Source organism: Microtus oregoni, unplaced genomic scaffold (genome assembly GCF_018167655.1).
Source record: "Microtus oregoni isolate MIOR12 unplaced genomic scaffold, Mior012 000109F_ref0000275, whole genome shotgun sequence".
Classification (NCBI taxonomy): Eukaryota; Metazoa; Chordata; class Mammalia; order Rodentia; family Cricetidae; genus Microtus; species Microtus oregoni.
In genome coordinates, this window is record NW_024544727.1 from 315,224 (window position 1) to 335,443 (window position 20,220).

Here is a 20,220-nt window from a genome sequence, read left to right on the forward strand (position 1 = left end):
CAGAATAAGGTGAGTCCATGCAGCTTACAGCTCTCTGGGGGCAGTCTAGGGTGCCTGGTCTCATCTCGTGTTGTACATGTAACTTCAGCAGATACATGATCCACCCCAGTGCTGTCTGATGTCTCCCACACAGGCCAGCGTGGCCTTTCCTGGGTAACCTATGCCCTCACATGCTGCTTTTACCCGTAGGCACCTCCCCATCCTGACTTCAAGAAGCCTCTGTGACAAGTGAGCAGACAGCTAGCCCTTAGGTCCCTGGAGTTAGAAAACTGTTTAAAATGTTGGAGAGGCACCTGGGGGCCCTGTCAGCTCAGCTGGGTCAGAGGATCCCCTCTCTAGATTGAGGCCTCTGAGGGCCACAGAATCACCCCCACCTCCATGGGATTTAGGAACAGCCTCACCCTTCGCAGAGGTAGAGGGCCTCAGTGCTGAAGAGGGCTGTAGCCAGAATTGGCCGCAGAGCCTGCACTAAGTCAGCTTTGTCCTAGGGACAGGCTTGAGGCCAGAGGGGACAGACTTTGAGATAATTGGTTCTCTCCTGCCCATGTCTCTAGAAAATATGTCCAGTGAGCCAACGTCCAGCATAATGGCCAACAGTCTCAGGTGATCACTGGGTCTTTGGAATTGGGCATTTGTGTCCTAGGAAGGGCAGAGACACCTCCCTTGAGATTTGTACAAGTCACAAACTGAGATTTTATTTTTTGGTTCTTTTGAACCAAAAGTTCTCTGTAGCTTTGGTGCCTGTCCTGGAACTAGCTCTTGTAGACCAGGCTGGCCTCGAACTCACAGAGATCCGCCTGCCTCTGCCTCCCGAGTGCTGGGATTAAAGGTGTGCACTACCATGACCTGGCCTCAAACTGAGATTTTATGTTGACACAGGATGGCATGATGCTATTTGTCTAAACTAAACAAAATGGATTCTGAGAGGCTTCCACCTGATTTAACGAGGCCAACGGGAATTTCAACATCTCTGTTCAGTCCATGTTCCGTGTGTCCTGGCCCTCTGAAGAGTGCCCTCATTGGTCAGCAACAACTCTGAGGGCGGGATTACTGTGTGGGGTTTGGGAAAGCACCTATGGTTACCTGGTTTCTTTGCACACATCAGGAATAATATATCCACGAGTGGGGTGGGCATCTGAGGGCAGAGATGGGTACTGCTCATGCAGGAGGCACTGAGAGCAGCAGGCAAGCCTCATCCAGGTACAATATGGTTCTACTGCACACGTTTGGCATAGCAAACAGTCACCTCTCCTCGGGTGTGTACTGACCACAACTCATTAACTAATTCCTTCAGCCTCCTCCACACATGCACATGCTGACCACAGACCCATTTCAGCTTAAGCTGGATCAAACAAGGATCTGTCATCCTAAAAGGCAGGAAAACATTGCCCCAAGCTGCAGACACAGAGAGACAAGTAGCACCTGCAGACTGTAAAGTCAGACACACCTGCTTCCACCTTGCCCCTCAGGGCTCTCCCCTCCTCATTCAGTGGCACCTTTTGCCCCAGACAGACACCACCTCCATGCTCTCTTCTCACCCACAAAGTCTGAGACTGTCTCTCGTACCGAGCTGATAATGGCTGAGAGAGCTGGAAGGGATTGTTTTGTCAAGCATGTCTGTATTCTAATTGAGAGGGAAAAAATCTTCAAGCCAAAGGAGTGTGTCTCTGATGGTAAAAATCCAACGATGTGATTCACCCTCAATAAGCCAGGTTGAAGAGGTGATATCTATTTGGAGCAGGAGGACGTCTAAGCCTAAGGCTGGAATCTCTCTCTCTCTCTCTCTCTCTCTCTCTCTCTCTCTCTCTCTTCTGGATTTCTGTAGAGATCCAGGGAGAAGCACAAAAGTGGGACTTGATAAAATAGGGGCACTGTGCCATGCTGACACATTTAAGCTTGGACAGGCATTTCTTGTGCATCCTATTGCTTGCCGGGCGATCTTCCCAGGGAGCAATGAGGAATGAGGCACACTGTAAGCCCATGGACCCTGGGCATCCCATCCAGCACAACCCAGGATGCTCAGTGCATCTCCGAGCCTCTCTACACGGCATTACCTACCTCCACACTGTGTCTTGTCCCGCAGCAAGATACATGTTCCCACCACTGTTGCTGTCCCAACCCAGCAGCCCTTGTGGTCAAAACACAAGCAGGACTAAGGAGTGGAAGCAATGCCCTGAGAGAGCAGACAGCCAGACGCAGGGACTGTGCCCAGGCAACCGCTCAGAAGAGGGAGGGGAGCCAGCTGGTGCAGACCCTGCCCCTCTTAGGTCAGTCCTGAAGAAAAATTGTGACAAGGAGCAGACCCAGAATACCATCAAGCCAAGCAGGAAAGGGCAGAGGTGACATCACGGAAGCTAATGAATGCCAGCTCTGTACCCTGGCTTTTCCATGGGGTGTAAGGGACAAAGGTGGAACAAGGGGCCTTCTACGGGGTGCAGGCATGTCTCTCTCTCCTCTTGCCTGTCCTGGACCCGAAGGGACAAGAGGGACAAGAAGGGAAGGGGCGTAAGGGGACAGAGCAGATCTGATTCTTACAAATGACAATTTCAGACACTTTCTCCTTCATTCTGGTGAAGAATTTTGGGGATCCCACAGACCCATGGTGGATTTGTGGCTCCCTCCATCATCCTTGGAGGGACCAGCATAGCCTTCTAGCTACCTCCCTGCACCTACCTGCCCTACTTAACCCAGGCCATCTGCCCACAGCTCAGTAGCTACCACATGGCCCTACCAGAAAGGGGGACTGTCCTGGTAATAAGCACTCCACACTCCTGGGTGATGATGGCTGGGCTACTGCCCTGGTGAGGGTCCTCAGCAACTAGGTGGATTCCCTACAGCTAATCTGACCCTCTCCCTGATATGGATAGAAGTCGGGGGACCTAGGGGCCACTAGAGGAGCTTAGGCTCTGACAGGGGCACACTCCGGCCTGACTCTATTCCAAGCCGTTTAGCTGAGTCTATCTGAGTTACATAACCAAGCTCCCCGCTAGCCCTTCGTGAGTCACCAGCCCCTTTAAATTCCTGGAAGGGGTCTCAGAGGAGGAACAAGCCTGGTTTGCGCTCAACTTCTCTAGACCCACAAGCCCCCAGCCTGCCTCCCCTTCTCGGTCTGCCAGGCAGGAGGCAAGCAAAACCCTCTCCAGCCAGACTTCAAACGCAGGAATCTAGATCAGGGATATATTTGGCTTTCTCAGCTAATCTTTACATCAATTTGGTCTCTACTGACTTGTAACCCTTTGAAGCAAACCTAGCAACGGTGTATTAAAACCATGTGACTCCCACATAACCACTAGAGAAAAGCCCCAGGCTCAGGAGACCCACAGCTCGGGGTTCCAAATCCATAGGCTCTGTAAGAACCCAGGTTTCCACGGCATGCTCGGGGCAATGTCTGACAAACACCCTGCCTTTGTCAGGGTCAGAGAAGACATTGAGGCTGGGTGGGAGGCAGCTAGCCCCCAAGGGATCCCAGCTAGGAGAACGCAGGCACACAGAGGGATAAGCAAGCTGCCCCTTCTCTGGGGACCGGAGGTAGACATCTCAGAGAGGTGTAGAGCTGCTTGTGTGCTCTGCCCCCTTCCCCAAGGCACAGAAGAGAAGGGGGGAATCAGTAAATGAATAGAGACGGACAGGGAAGGGGGTGTCTACTACCAAATCCTCCAGCTGGCCCAAGGATGAGAGAGAGGAGTGGGGTGTGCTGATGTTGCTGGAAACCCTCCGCTACCTCCTAAATTTACCATTTATTCCAGCATTATTATCCAGAGGAGTATCACGGCCTCTGACCCGAGATGGGTTCCAGTTGCCATTCAGTTAGCAGCAGCAGCTGTAAAGGAGAGTGAGCCAGCATTCACCCTGCGCCCAGTGTTTGCGGACAGAGCACTGACTCCATCCACTAAAACCTGGCTGCGCAGCCCCAGCTGCTGGGGGGACTTTGTGCTGGGGCTGGTGACAGCCAGCCCAGTGGATCCCTGCCTGGAAGCCCAGACACAACACAGCACAGCACACACTGGGAGGGCTTGAGAAAACTGTGAATTGCGTTCTGAACATGTACTAGGGGACTTTCCTCGCAGAAGGGATGCCGAAAGTTCAGGCTTGGGAGTCGGGAATGCCTGTGAGGAACAAGACTTGAGCAGGGTTGAGTCCGTGATTGTATGCCTAGTCCTGAACACAACCCAGCAAACGTTGTGGGTGCTTGCTCCCAGCTACTCCACACAACCCCATGAGGTCAGTCTCCTCAGACCACAGCCCCACCAGAGGCAACCAGCCACCAGGATCAGATCTGGGGATTTGGGCTGCCTGCTGACTAAGCAAACCCTCTGAGCTGCTCAGGGACTCAGCCCAGCAAGCCCCAAGCCTCCTTCAAGGACTGTCTTCCTCTGGACCCAAGGAAGCCCAGATACAAATAACCAACAAATAAATAAATAAAGACATAAAAGCAGGAAAATTCAACTCCATCTGCTCCTGCCTCCTAAAGCATCAAGGCTTCGTATACAGTTTGGCTTCATTGCAGAAGTAACCAACCCTGGCTCTGGGTGGGAGCTAGGAAGCCCCTCCCTGGGCTTACAGGGAACCACCTATTCCCAGGCAGAAGGAAGGCTGCCTTCCGCCACCTCGGCCCAACCAGGCTCCAAGCATGGCAGCAAGGTGTCCAGTGCTCACCCAGGGAGCAGAGGGAAGCAGTCAGCAAGAGATGAAAGAGCTGCAGAGCCAAAGTGCAAACTCCTGGGCTCGGGCTCCCTGTGCCTGCCCAGAGGGAAACAAAATCCCCCTGCTCCCCTGCCGTGAACACTTGCTCAGGATTGCTCAGAGGTAGCAGCCCTTCCTGGGGTGGGAGGCAGGTGGCGGCATGCATGTGTATAAAATCTTACATGCTAACATGCAAGGGACCCTAAAAGGTCAAACTTCAAAATTCCCAACAGAAGCATTTCTGAAAACCTGGCTCGGCGAGTGTTGTTCTACGGTAGCGGTTTAAGTGAATTTTGAACCCCCAAAGGAGATTTCTTTGCTGGTGTTTGTTCTCTCCGCCTTATCAGAATGTACTAACCCTTCAATCTAACAACTTGTGCAGGTAAGTTGCCACCAGCAAGCAAGTGACTGACTGCGGCTCCCGAAACAGCTAGGAACTCAAGCTGCCTCTGGGCGGGGAGGGGATCCTCTGGGTTGCCCTCGAGACCCTGGGATCTAACGGGGAACTGGACAGTCCAGACCAGAAGAGCAAACAGGCAGACAGGCAGGCAGACAGACAGACAGACAGACAGACAGACCGGGCACCTAGATGGGGGTCAAGAGCTGGTCTTGTTTCCTTTGGTCCACACCCCAAAACTGTGGGGGGGGGCTAAACCTTATCTCACCACAGTCCAATGGTGGACTGAGGCTCAGCCAGCGCCCCACACTCAGCCGATCAGGCTGGCGATTAACGTCTTAAAGCCCACAGCGCAAACAAACCCAGCCACCAGGAAAAGGAACGCCAGTAATGACGCCTGACAGCCCTCACTAGATGATGCCGGCCAACATCTATTCCCAGGCACCAAATTCACTCATAAATCAAGGCCAGCGAGAAAACACTCGCATGCCAGTCTCCTTCAGACTTCTCAAAATCAGGTCGCACACATGTTCCTCCCTCCTTTGGCCCCACTTTCTCCCCAGCTTCGTGCTGGTGGGGGTTGCAGAGGCTGCCTGCTCCAGCAGCCACCAACCCCTTGTATGCTCAACACGGGAGCGCAGTGCATCCCAGTGGACAAACACTAGAAGCGCAAGTAGCCTTTCTCTGCTTCCATCTGCGTTTCAGCCTAAGTCCCACCCCCAACCCAAGCGCACCAGCTCTGGCCAGAGACCCCCTTCATGAGGGCAAGGGTGGTAGGCACTGCGCTCTGCAAAAGGGGCAACTACGTCTTGGGTACCCCTTGGCCGCCCAGGGCAGGATCCAGAGAAGCCAAAGCGACTCAGTGGGTGGTCAAAGTTTTCAGAAGGGTCTTTCTAGCCGGCCCCATAACCGCGCTGGGCTTGAGTTCCTCCTGGCCCTAATGTCCCAGACACTGACAAGCCCTGTGAGCTTGTGTGTCTGTGAAAGGTGCTTGGAAGGGGGTTGCCTGTTATTGCTCCCCAGAATCCAAGCTCTCCAGACTCAGCTGTCCGCCAGCTGCGTGCGACCTTCTGCCAGGAGGTCACCCCCAAAGCAGCTGGGTCGGCAGCTGAGCTCTTACTACACTTCTGTTCAGGGCCCCCAGGGTCCCAAGGAACAGACAGAACGGCTGGCGGAGCCGCTGTGGGGTTCTGCGTTCCTCCAACTCAGTGGCAAAGCTGGCTCGGGAACTGGGAAGGCTGGTGGTTCTCTCCGGCGGATCCGGCGTCAGCCTCGGCCCCCGAGACCGCCGCGCCCAACGGCCCGCAACTCGCGCCGGGCTCTCGAGAGGAGGCGCGCCGGGGCCACGGGCCAGGACACTGCGCTGCTGGCGTCCCGAGCCGCGGGCGCGCCTAGCTTCCAGGTCACTGGGGCAAGCGACCCCAGACTCGCGGAGCTCCCTGCCTGGCCGCAGGAACCAGCGGCGGGCGGCCACGCTGCGCGGCTTCGGGTGCACCACGCGGGCCGCCTCGGGAGGCGAGAAGCGGTGCCATCGTTTGCAACAGTGAGCAGCAGCCCAGCCCAGCACCCACGCACCCCCACGCACTCTGCCTCCTGACGAGTCGCTCACCTGAGTCCTAAAAGCTGTTGGATCCACATGGTCACGTTTCGGGAAACCGAGCCTCAGACCTTGCTTGCCCCGGCCATCTGCGCGGCGCCCGCGCCCGCTCGCTCCCGTCCCGTGGCGCCGCTCTCCGGCTTCGGGCCGCCGCCGCCCGCCGGCCGCGGGGCGCACAGCGAGTCAGAGCGCGGCCGCGCGGGGCTCCATGCCGGCCGGCGCGCCGCCGCCGAGGGGGCGCATCGCTCAGGCGGGCCGGCCCGCGGGGACGCACATCCTCCTGCCGGGTGTCGGGGCGCGGGGCCCCTCCGCAGGTCACACAGCGCGGGCGGCGACGAAGCGGGCGCTCTCTGGAGCTGTCACCGGCGACGAAGCTGGCCGCGAGGGTCCGAGGAGAGCGGCTTTGCCCTCCGGGGAGGCAGGCAACGAAGCCGGTGGCGCGGCGCACCGTGCAATGACCTGCGAGGCTGTGATCGGCGTGGCCGGGGTTTTAGAGGATCACCCCTCTGGCCCACGCGGGTTGCCTCCACGCGCCGCCGGATCAGGGCTGGGGGGATCCGTCCCAGGTTCTGCCACCGATCAACTTGCTGGAGAGCTTCGTTTGAGCGCTCGCTCTGCAGACGGCTGCGGCCGGGAGGCTGACAGGAGGCGGGCAGGGGAGGCGCGGGGCGAGGGCGCGTGGAGCGCGGGGCGTGGGGACGCGCGGCGGCGGCGCCGCGCGGAGGAGGCGCGCGGGGATCCCGGGCCCCGCCGCCCGCGCCCACCGCGCCCTCCGCAGAGCCGCCCGCGCCGCTTGGCCGCCTCCCTCTGCGCGTCTGCCTCTGGGCGCTTGCCCCCGCCTCCGCGAGCGGGTCCCAACTCCTCCCGCCCGGCCGGGCTCACGTCACCCTCCTTCCCCGCCCCTCAACCAGGAGTCTGAGCCCCCCTACCCGGCCGGCAAGCTCTGCTCTCCAGCCCACCTCCCTGGAGCTGAACTGGCGACCTGGGCTCTGAGTGGGCTGGGCGGCGCCGGAGACAGGATTCTGGCCCGCCCCTTCCCCATCCCTAGCCGCGTCCCGGTCTCCACCTTGGGAAAGGCTCGAAAGAGGCCGCAGGCTCCGATTGGACCGCTGGGCGCCGCCGGATGGTGTTGCCACGGTAACCGGATGGTATGCGAAGCAGTTAAGAGGTTCGGACCCGGTTCTAAGTACGCCCAGTGGACCCGGAGGGCTGATTTGGGGAGGGGACGTTCTCGTGGGGCTCCGGGAGACAGGGCTGCGCGAAAGTTTCCTCCAGCGGAGCTGCGTGGCGCTGGTGATGCGAGAGACTGTGGGAGGCTGGGGAGGGTCCTCCGCAGGGGAGCTCTCCCCACTGCCTGGGCCTGGCCTCCGTCCAGGCAGATGAAGTTTCAGCGTTCGGTTGGAGCGTGTTTCTGCCCGGTTATTTAGTCTCCAATCCAGTGTCGTCCTTCCTGATTTTATGGCAACTGCCGCCTTTTCAGAACCAAAGAGTTCGGAACCTGGGTCTCCCAGGCTCTCAGAAATCTTGTCCACTCCCCGACCCAGCACTTCCTGGTGCCTTACCTTGTTAGTCGTATCTGCATAGCCGGTTAGTGAAAGACAGGCACTCTGAGGTCCGCTTTCTCTGACAGAAGTGACACGGAGGAGGCAGAGTCTCCCATGGAGGCTTGAGCTGCTGGGTCCCTGGGGAACTATCGGGGCAAAACCCAACTTTGAACTTAACACACAGAGGGCGAAAAGTGCAAAGTCAAGGAAGGGCCTTGGAAATGAGCTGCAGCCAGCAGCCTTCCTACATAGACATGAGAACCAAAACCAGGAGGGTAAAAAGATGCGAGACCGGACTTCGCAGAGTGCTGCTTGTAGTGGCTTCTGCCCAGTTCTGACCCCCTAGGAGAGGGTGAGGCCTCCCTGGGAGGGTTACCGATGGAGGAGGAGCCAACAGAGTCTGGCTGGGACTCACAGTGAGCCCCAGGCAGGCCCTTCCCCCCAGCCTCCAGCCCAAGGTTTTATACAGCCAGAGATTCCTCCCCACCCAGGCTGAACAGGACGGAAGTGGTTCTGTTTTCCCTCTCAAGACCAATATGGTAGCATGAGCCTGGACATGGGTACCGGGTGTCACTGTCTTGGGGTCCTGGCTGTATTATGCAACCTCTCTAACTCTTGGCCTTCTCCTCCTCAAGACCTGTTTCCTGTCACTTCCCTTTGGAGGTTTTAATCAGAACTAAATGAGTTTGCCAGGCACACGTGCAACTGTTAATAGCAAGGTGCCAGTCTGTGGTCCAGAGACACCCAGGTGACTCAGCACTTTGTCTGGCCACTTCTGGGCCATCTTCCCTCGGAGCCCTGGTCCTGATGGGCTGTGAGATGATCTTAGGAAGCCAGGAGACAGGGAGGTCCTCAGAGAGCAAGCTGGACCCAGTTACCAACTAGGAAGCAGATGCCTGCACTGCTGCCACCTAGCGGGAGAAGCCAGAGTGCTTCAAGGGAGGACCTTCCAGCAGCCTGAGGAATCCTGCCGGTGGCATCTTAACAGCCTGGCAGCCAGGTGGCTGGGGGGTAGGGGAGCGGGTGGGGCTCTGACCTGGTTTCTTCTACAGACCCTTCCCAGCCTTACAAGCTCCACTGCCCTCTTCGAATGGGGTAGGTGCATCCTGATTAAGTTTACGATGTTATTGAAATGCATTCTCAATGATTAATGAATCAAAGTTGGGATGAAGCTGGATGAAGACCCTGTGCTTAGCCAGGGCGAGACCACAAGTTCATTCCCCAGAACGTGCACAGAAGCAGATGAATGAAGCCAGCGTGCGACTTAACAATGTATGTTCTTGTTGACACATCAAATAAGCAACTAGCAAATGCCAATAAAACTGACAGCCAGACACACCCGGAGATACTTACATCCTCAGTTGCCTACAAAATGCCTGTGGCTTCCGTCTGATGTCACTGGTACCACTCAGCCTTCAGTCAGCCACCTACAGTCATGACTCAAGGAAATACTCAACGTCAATGAGAGTTAACTAAGCCAAGATCACATTTGCTTGCCCATGTTTCAAGACCTAATGGATGCTATCCTGACAGGGAGGGGCTGGATAAAGCAGCGGCTAGAAGCATTTTCTGCAAGCAAGGATGGGTCCATTAAATGGCAGAATTCTCCAGAAAAAGGTGGACAGACCACAGTAATGCAAATGGGACCTCTCCATTTAGGCAAGGGAGGAGACCCTCATCCCCATTAGGACTTGATGTACCCTTTTAGAACCTGGAACCTGGGCACGTGGGCATGTATCTTCAGTTTTCCCTGGGATGACTCACATCCAAACCTCCCCAAGGAAGCCCTTATGTATTATTCTTTGTTTTTCTTCATCTCTCGATTGCTTTACAGTTGCAAAAGCAATAAAACTTCCATCTCACCATGTGTGTGGCCTGTTCCTTGGAGTTCAAGGCTCTCATGTAACTAGCTGGTTTATTTTTCTCTCCTTGAGAGCTGGCTGGGAGGGCGGACATGTGTCACTCCACGTAATACACATGTGTGCACTCACAAGTGCATGAATGCATGCGAACACATGTGTGCTGGTACACAGGTGCACACACAGACATGTGCTCATGCACACACATGAGCACATGCATATGCGGATGAACAAACGCACACGCGCATGCATCCATACACACGCCCATGTCTGCCAGCCTCAGTGTGCAGACAGGATCCCTGTTGATGTCTCTGTGCAAAGTGCAGGTCCTCCTGTGGCTTCTGGCAGCTTCCCTTCTGCCTGGCAGACATCCCCTCTTGGAACTGCCAACCATCCTCACCTCTCCCTTTCCCGGTTTCCCAACAAAGGAGCCGTGGCCCTGCAGGAGGTCCTCCTTGAAGCTCTCTGAGGCCATTTACCTAATGGCCTTCCCAGACTATTTTTAAAACTCATGCAAAGCCAAATTGAGCTGCCATTGTTCATTTTTCTCCCAAGGAGGTAAATGTGTCTTAAGCATGACATTTGATTAAGTAGCTAAGTTTGGGGTTTTAAATGGAAGGAAAAATGCTGATTAAAATCATTATAAGTTTCCTCAAAGTGTTCACACAGGTGTCTTCCCCACCTCCTCTGCCTCTCTACTTCCCCCAAAAGTCACCTTGCCTTCTCAGACAGGTTCTGTGCTGGGGGCTCTGGAATCCTTCCTGTCATCCCAGCTGTCTCCAAGCAAGGCTGCTTGCTGCTGAGCTCAGGCGGGAGCCAGGCTAGCCTGTCAGAGAGTGAAGATGACAGACACGCCCACCAGCAAAATGGCTACAGGACAGGCAGCTTGTAGCTCAGGGCCAGCAAAGGAAATTGCTCACCTGCCCCGTCTGACACAATGTGCTGCATGCAGAGATGGGGACAGGGGCTCCCTCGACTTGAGTTGAGCCATGGAGCCCCCAATGCTTTGGGTCCTGCTGCAGGAGGAAAGAGGGCCGCCCAGTCTGTCCCAGCAGGAATATGCCCCTCCTTGTAAAGCTTTCAGGCAGCTCCAGGCGACAGCTTTGTCTACTTCTGTTTAGATGGGAAAGAATGACAGACAAGGGGACCCACCGGCCTTGCAAAGGGGCACAACTGAAAAGTGTTTCCTGGCACTACCAGGTTGGGAGGGGTAGGAGTCTGAAGCTGGAGAGGAGAGAAAGTGAACCTTTCCTAGGTGGACAGACACAGGCTGGGGAACCCCATCCGGAGAGCTGAGGAAGCCCCTTGGGGGAAAGTGCTCCAGCGCCCAGTTAATCCTTTCTTTTCCCAACTGTTGTGAGCTCCGCAATCTATGGTTTCTGCGCAGTGTTGCAATTCTGTCTGCTCTACCAAACTTCAGGTGCCTCGTGGTATAAAGCAGGTGCCACTTCAGGTGGTATAAAGCAATGTGGGGTGGAGGCAGGTGTCTCTACCGCAGGCCAGCCAGGAGGGAGGCAGCCATAGTGGGGAGAGCCACCAAAAAGAATCAGGACACAGAGACCACCTAGGGTAGAAACTAGAGGGAAAACCTCTCCCTCCCCAATTTCCCAGAATGCTCTGAGCCTTAGGGAAGATCTCGGAAGGGAGGCGGACCTTCACTAGGTTCTCAGGATAGGCGTTAACTAAGCCATGAAGATGACAAGGGACGGGCATCCTGAGGTATGAGGGACAAGACACTCTCGACTACACTTCAACAGAGCAGAAAGGACGTGACAGGAGAGATCCTACAGGGCCCAGCGTCTCATCCTCGGCGTTCACACTATCTGGGGAGGGCAGCATGTATCAAGGGATCTATGGAACTTGAGGTGTGGAGACAAGACCATCAGGTAAGGCTCCCCGGGAACAGACACAGCCCAGGCAGAGAAGCTCCTCAAGTGCCAGGGCGTGGGGTGATGAGCAGATCTGACTGCACCCCATGAGGCTCTAGGACTCCTGGCTCCAGGCAGAGGCAATGGAGTGGGACCCCAGCTTTAAGCTTCACGACCCATGTCTCTCTTGAGTCTGTTTATAAACTCCACCAGCCAGCTCAGACCAGATATCCCTATATAGACCCCCAGAGTTCAATACTGAACTCGGCCAGATTTGAACTCCTGCTTGCGGTCATGGGTGTCAATATCCAGCACACTCCTGCTCCACGCCATAGCCATCAAAGACCAGACCGGGGAGCTGCTCTTCACTGAGCATCTCCAGCCACAAGAAAAGGATGAGGGGTATCCGCAGAGCCCAGCCACAGTCCTGCAGTGTCTTCTGGGAATGGGTAAGATCACCTGCGTTCACATTTCATTGTCAGGCTAATCGCATGGCCAAGCTGATGCCACCAGGGTGCTGGTATGGCAGGGAGTGGGGCATGAAAGCATAAACTTGTGAGCCAGGAATTCTTGACATCCAGTCCTTCTACACTCTCCACTGCCAACACTTCAGGAAGAGACTTGCATCTGCTAAGCCCCTGAACTCGACAGATTGTGAGAAGGAAGACGGCTGTTTCTTGTATGTGCCCTCAGTTTCTTCCTCTCCAGCTATGGCCACAGAGCCTTGAATCTCCACACCAGGACCATTCAGATCGATCTTAGCACCTGCCCCAGCTGCAAGTCCCCGGCGGTGCCACTGGCACACAGAATCAGCTGTTCAACTGTGGGATGATTGGTTCATATCTGACTCCACAATGACCAGAAGATGCATCTTCAGGAATTGTTCCTCTAACTGGAAGAGAACATTGTGACGTCTTCACTGTCACCACCACCATCATTGTAAGTCCCTCATCGCCATCCCCACCACCACCACCATCATTGTCATTGCCATCATCACCACTGGCACCATAACCTTTGATACCATTGTCACCATTATCATTTTCATCATCCTCACTGCCATCGGTATTATTGTTACAACATCGTAACTATCATTACCATCTTCAGTATCACCACACTCCCCAGAATGATGTCATCACTCCCATCATCCCCATCATCACCAGCATTTTCATCAGCATCATAACCGTCATCTTCATTACTGACACCATGAACAGCACCAGCATCTCTGCCATAATCATCATCGTATCCCTCACCACCACCACCATCATCATCATCATCATCATCATCATCATCATCATCATCAATTTTTGCTATTTGGTTGGTGCTCAGGCCATGCCAAGAGCTGCTCTCACTCAGCACATCCAAGAGCGGCTAACCCTTCGGCGGCTCCTTTCTTGACCAGTAATTGCCGGAGTCTGTCTTCCCACGCAGAGCCTCAAGTGGCATCTGGGCTGTTCTCTGCCAATCTAGAAAGTAATTCAGCAGAAAAGCCACTTCCGTGAGCACTGCCTTTTCAGAGTCTCTGTTCTCTGATGCGAAGCAGTTTCCGGAACATGTCTGAAGGGAGGGCAATCTGTCACTTACAAGCAGCCCTATGAAGGACAAACACCCAGGAAGTTTACTCCAGTGGGCCTAAAGTTCACTTCGGTTTGTCAGCTCAACTCTCCTAGGAGGCCTTATACACTTACAATCCCAACTTCATAGAAGTCCAAGGGATGGCCAGCGTAATTGTTCAAACATGAATCATCAGATCCACCATGAAGACCAAGGCCACTGAGTCAGATGGTCACCCACATGCTCCCAGACAGACAGCTCCAGGCATCTGGCCAAGGAACTGTCATAATCAGAAGCAGTGTTGCGCAGCATGGGGCTATGCTGAGCATGGCTGGATGACCACGTGTGCATGCATGAAAGGCGTATGTGGTCTGGGTCTCTTTCTGGAATCAGTATAAATGCACAGCTCCTGTCCAGTGGTGAGGTCTGAAACTACCATGTGGAGGACAGTGGGGGAGGCTGACCTGCTCCGCTGCCTTCTCTGACTGTGCCATAGGGCAGACCCAGAGCAGCAGCACATGCCACCCAGCCATTGTCAGGACTGTTCTGCTGTTTCCTTACGTGCAGCACAGCCATTTCTGCAGAAACCTGGGCTCCTACCTCACTCATGGTGCTGGGCTCCTATGGGAGCCCTGTGTTTGTTTGTTCCTCAGTAAGAGAAGCTGTCAGCTGACCTTTCAGGCACAAGCACATCCTCCTCTTTGTCCTTTGTAGCAAAACGATGGTGACGGTGGATGGGTGGAGACAGGTAAGTGCGCCCAGCGGAAAGTTTCTATTTTCAAGTCTTCCCTATGCCTCGTCTGCCTTGTATGAAATTCCAGCTGGTGCAATGTAAGTAGAAGCTACATGATATAGTCTCTGGTAGAACTCCTAGGTCCCGCCTGCAACGCAAGTGGAATCCAGGAGACAGTCCAACCACGTTGTCACCCTGAGCCATGGAGTCTGCGTGATGGTAGAAGCTGCATGCCCAGGACACCAGAGCTGAAAGAGAAGTCATCTGGGAGCCAAGGCATCAAGAGTCCCTACAGAACTGAGGGAAATAAGTGTTTCCTGAGTTCCAGGTAGAGTTGATTCTGTGTTCTGTGGCTTTCGGCCTAATACAGTGCAAATCTGCTAAGGCTGCCCAGTGCCTCCCTGCAAATGCTGAGGAGCAGACAAAGGCCTTCATGCCTCAAGGTTTCGAACCCTCCTGGTAAGAAAGTCACATGTTCTCTATACTCATTTATTCATTGTAACTGGTGTGTGAGTGTGTGTGTATGAGTGTGTGTGTATGTGTGTGTGTGCGTGAATGCATGTGCCTGTGTGTATGCGTGTGCATGTGTGTGAGTGTGTGTGCATGCATGTGTGCATGCATATGCTGTGTGTGTGTTTGCATGAGTGTGTGTGTGAGAATGTGTTTGTATGAGTGTGTGAGAGAATGTGTTTGTATAAGTGTGTGTGTGTGTGTGTGTGTGTGTGTGCGTGTGCATGTGATATTTTACCTGCATGTATGTCTATGTACCGTTTGTGTGTTGTGGGAGACTGATCGTTTGTTCCCAGCTGCCCAGAACTGAAATAATTACACAAAACTGTAATAATTAAAACACTGCTTGGCCAGTCACTTAAGCATATTGCTAGCTAGCTCTTATACCCTAAACAAACCCATCTCCATTAATCTGTGCATCAGCACAAGGTCATGGTCTACTTACAGAGTTCTAGTGGGGCTCCAGCAGGGGCATCTGTCTCCTGCAGAGGCTACATGGCTTCTCCCTGACTCTGCCTACTCTCTGCTCCTCTATCTTTTTGGAACTGCAATAGGCCCAACGCAGCTTCTTTATTAAGCAGTGGTATTCACAGCACACAGGGGGTAATCCCACATCATTTGTGTGCCTGATAAGAAAGGAGGCCAGAAGAAGTCATCGGTTACATACAGTTACATACATCAGTTACATACATGAGTTACATACAGAAGCTTGTGAGCTGCCATGTGGTGCTGGTAACCCAGGCACTCTGGAAAAGCAGCCAGTGCTCTTAGCCACTGGCTGTCTCTGGAAATAATAAATATAGGGAAAGGGAACAGTGTGGTATTGGAAGCATAAAGGGGATGATCTCACTGAGCTCTCTCTCTCTCTCTCTCTCTCTCTCTCTCACACACACACACACACACACACACACACACACACCACATGACAATTGAGCCTGGGCCTTGCACATGCTTAGTGGATACTCTACCACTGTCTTATTGTATTTTGAAACAGTCCCAGTAAGTTGTCCAGCCTGGCTTTGAACTTGTAATCCTCCTGTCTGAACCTCCTGAGTGGTTGTGACAACAGGCATGTGCCACCAGGCCTGGCCCAAGAAGAATTTTCCCATGTTATCCACTTCCTGTATGAGCCACTTTCTGTGTGATCTAGGCCATTTTCCCAGACCTCCCTGTCACATTTCTGGCTTTGATACATATCATAACAGGGGTAAAGAGCTCCCCAAATTCCTTGTTCCTTTGTTCCCAAATTTCTGGAAATTTCACCAGGCAAGGATATTAAGCGCCAGGTCTCTAGGAAACATGACATAGCTCCAGGTGGATGCACAAAGCTGGGGAGGCTGCTTTGTTACAGGGCTGGAAGTCTGTGGAGAAGACCACAGGGAGCTGCGAACCCGGAGCAGGTGTTTCCAAGCTGAATCAGGCCACGGTTTCCCGGATGAACATGCAGAGTCTCTATTCCAAGCTATATAAAGCTGCAGGAACAATCAGGCCATGCTCCAAGGAGGAGGGACATCAGGAGGGCATTTCCCCCTGCCATGCCCCTCTGCCAGGCAGCAGAAGTGGGGGGGGGGATCCACGGGGATGCTGGTACCAAGCAGGAGGGCAGCTCACAAAAGCAAAAAAAAAAAAAAAAAAAAAAAGCCTCTTGTGCTGTCCTCTTATTGTTGCTGCTTAGGATAAAACAAGCAACTCCAGGGCTTATCCAGCAAATCCCCAGGTGTGATCTCCAGCCAGCTGCCTAGCCCTGCTGAGCGCCAGCCTCAACTTTCTGAGGACAGGAGGGGGAGGGGACTGCAGTGTCCTCCTCCATCCATGCCAACCATCCAGGAGCCCTTCAGGACCCCAGCCGCCCTAGCTTCTCTTATAAAATAGTGTGGAGCTAGCGTGTCCAGAGTGTGACCTCTCCTGTGCCTTTTTCCTCTAGTGACTTGAGACTCCTACCACAGTTCAAACTGATGTCATCCCACATCATTTAAGGAGTAATATTAAAAAGTCACACATTTATATCCACCTTCTTTTTCAGATATTTTCAGCCCATAGGTGTCTTGAATGCAAGCATGTGGAATTCTGAGACACGGAGGGCTGAGTGTAGGTGCCCTGTGGGCCTCTCTTGTGTGGGACACTCTTAGGTGACTGCCATCATTAGCACAGGTCTGTGGCAGAGAAGCAGGTCTGTGGATGCCAACTGCTCCGCTAATGTGAGCCTCTTGCCACGAGGCTCTCTGGTGGCTGGCCCCATGAGAAGGTGGACTTTAACAGTACTGGTCAGACTCTGCCACCCACCTAACTATCCCCTGGGATCCCCAGGGTCATTTCCTGCTTTCTTCTATACCATCCAGCCCTGCACCACATTCTAGGCTCTCCCGCGACCTCACACAATACAACCACTAGCTCCTCTCACCCACTGGTGAGAGTCTCCAGATCACTGGGGAGCTCTGGGGCCTCAATACCAGCTGCAGATAAGCAGGATAACAGCACAGGAAGGTAGGCGTCCCTCTGCCATGTCCCCGGGAGCAGAAACTTCTGGAATTTCTGGAAGACCAGGTTTGTATACAGCACCCATCCTGAGCTGCCCAGGAGGATCGGGAGAGCCTGCTCCTCCAAACAATTGGCAGAGGAGACTAGAAAATTGTCTCAGTGTCTTTTGTTAGCCTGATCCCAAAGAAGAGACCATGTATCTGGGGAGGATACATACTACTAATTCCCACAGTGCTCATGGGCATGTGGCCAGGCCCAACTGAGCCCTGCCCCTGGCCAAACCTGCAGACCTGAAGAAGTCCTGGGCAAGAAGCAAAGATACTGTACAATCACTGACTGTTTGCCACACCCCAGTCCTTGCCTTCTGTTGTCTGCTTCTAGAGAGATGTGGTTCCACCGTGAGTGTGCGGCCAGTGCACACTAGTTAGCTCTCCCTCACTCTGAGACGAGTGGTCCTGATGATGATGGGCCATTGCTCCCATGGGGCAGGTCACCCAGAATCGGCCCTTTCATCTGGGCCAGCCGTGGTATAATGGAGTAGCAACTCACTTGAGGCCTAAGAAGCAGCCTTTGAAAGTGAGCTGTCCAATTCCTCCTGCCAGCATGACTGACAGGAAGAGACTGGCTTCAAGATAGGCTCTCTGTCAAGGGAGAGAGACACAGTGGTCAAAGCCAGGTCCCCATGTCCTTGCCACTAAGGGAGCAAGGCCTTAGGTGGCCGTGGCATGTTTCTCTCTCATGTCCACCTCAGGGATAATGGAGTCCATTGCAGGCCCCTAGGACGCTGGAGCTCGGTTGTAACCAACCTACACGGCAGAGGCCCAGGTCCTGTCACATTCCTGGAAATTCAGACCGTGTGTCCCTAGAAAAGCCATTTAACCCTTCGGGGCTTTAATTGACCCCTCCATAAAATGGGGTCAACAATAGTTTCTAGCCCTCTAGGGTCCCATTGCATGAATTCTTGGAGGTCCATCCTGGACCGTGTTTGGTGTCCTGGACCGTGTTTGGTGCATATGAACACTCGGTAATTGTGAAGACTGGGACAAGGGCGTGCTGAGGTCACACCCTGACAGAAAACTGGGCACACAATGATGCAGCCCCCTAAGGTCTCGGGGCCAGGTCCTCCCATCGCCTCTGTGCTTTCCCCTGGCCCTGCACTGTCACTGGGCTTGGCTGCCATCTGGCCCTTGTCTTTAATTGGCCCGTGCTCCCATGAGCCAGGGACTTCAGAAAGTCTTATCCTCTTGTCCCTTGGCCAACTTGACTGGGTCTTTGGGACTCAGACCAGTGTCACCTACCCTGGAAACCAAAGACATCCTGCTTGAGTTCTCTGTGTCCTTGCCACTACCTCGTCTCTGGCAGTGTCCTCTATCCCATCCCCTTCCTTCCTGCTGGGTCTCTCACAGAGCACTCTTCCTGCTCCAGGGCGGGACTTTGATTTCATCTGGCTGCCTTGCTGTTGCCCAAGTTCCTCCAGATGCCCAAGTTCCTCCAGATGCCCTTCTCTGCAGAGCCCTAGATCCAAGAGGCAGCTGTCTGTGGACACAGCAATGGCCATGTCCCTTGGAGACACTCCCTTGTGTGGGCATTTTGAGGAAAAGCAGAGATAGTTGTTGGAGCCACAACCTGTCTCCCACAGGAGCTGCAAAAGATCCAAGCACAGGGAGGAATGGACACAGTCAAAACCTCTGTCCTGTAGATGAAATAGGGTCACCAGGTGACTTTGCTGTGAGTGGACAGCTCCCTTCAATGTCATTGAGCATGGCAAGGACAAGTTTATTTTGTACATGAACTTCAAAAGACCTCAGGAGATTTGGGATAGCCAGATCTGGAGCATGTTGGGTCAGGACTTTGTGCTGGTGTGGGCCACCAAGATCAAAAGGCAAAGGGGTTTTGTTCTTCATGCTACAGGGCCCCTAGCTGGAATGGCAATTGGTGAATTGAATAAAAACCATTGAATATCAGCTTGGGTTGGGGAAGCTCTGCCTAGTTATACGGAAACAAACAGAGTAACAGGAAGAAATGTGTGTATTCTAGAAAATTCACAGTCCGAGATTGGCAGGCCCCCTAGAGACTGCCCAACTCTGCAGTCTATGTAGAGGTTCGAGAGTTCTAGGTGGAGACGTCAAGGCCCAGAGAGATGGGTGCAGGCTTGTGGTCACAGAGCATCCAAGTCTGACCACTGAGTGGCTATAACCCAGTCCTACAAATCTGCATCCAGATCATTTCCCAGTGAACAAACGCAAAGCACCCATTAAGCAGGAAAATGGCCATCAGCACACCAAGCGCTGGACAATCAGACCAAGAACTCAGGAAATCATATGTAGTTCTGGCAAACACTTGGGTTGTTTGGGGTCTGCAAACAAGAGCTGGGACTTAATTTTCTCCTGTCTTGAACACGAGGGTCCACATCCACGCAGCAGGTCTGGAAGGGTAAGACATGGCCCTTGCCTGCAGCTAGTATCCCCACATGGCTCTGCCGCTCTTGAAGTCAGACTGGCAGTGACAGATCTTGGGTCATTGCATTATACAAAGGGGAGACTGTGCCACCTGGGGCTCTGCATTTCCACGAAGACCGATTAAAAAGCAAAGCGCAATAGCTTAGGAGATCTGACTCATGCCAAGTAGAGTGAAGCCACTTTCCAGGAATGGGGAGAGAGGGGTGACAGAGATGAAGGTCTCAGGGTAGGACTGGTCTTGGGACTCAGCTGTGGAGAAGGACAACAGCTTCCTGTCTTGGGAAAGGCCTCGTCTACTAATGACCTTGATCATCCTTGCTCAGGGTCACATGAGGGTGATGAGCAAGAAACAGCATCCCTCCCTCCCATACTGAGATGACCTGAGGCCATTGTGTGGCTACCCATTGAATGGAAGAGTATGGGAACTCATGTCTGCTTGCCCTCTCTCCTGTGAGGCAGCCCGGAGGTAAGCTGAGCACCCCAAATCCCAGACAATGGCTCTCATTAAACCCATTGGTCTTTGTAGTGCTCTCTTTGGGTC

General features: G+C 53.8%; 1 protein-coding gene across 1 annotated transcript in view; it reads right to left on the reverse strand.

Moving 5' to 3' along the window:
* Window positions 1–7,742, reverse strand: part of LOC121443520 (adherens junction-associated protein 1) — a 115,685-nt gene extending 107,943 nt beyond the window's left edge. Inside the window, exon 1 of the mRNA XM_041645270.1 lies at window positions 6,690–7,742. Coding sequence (XP_041501204.1) covers window positions 6,690–6,718 — 29 coding nt within the window. The 5' untranslated portion in view covers window positions 6,719–7,742. The remainder of the gene's footprint in view (window positions 1–6,689) is intronic.
* Between the last annotated feature and the right edge of the window lie 12,478 nt (window positions 7,743–20,220).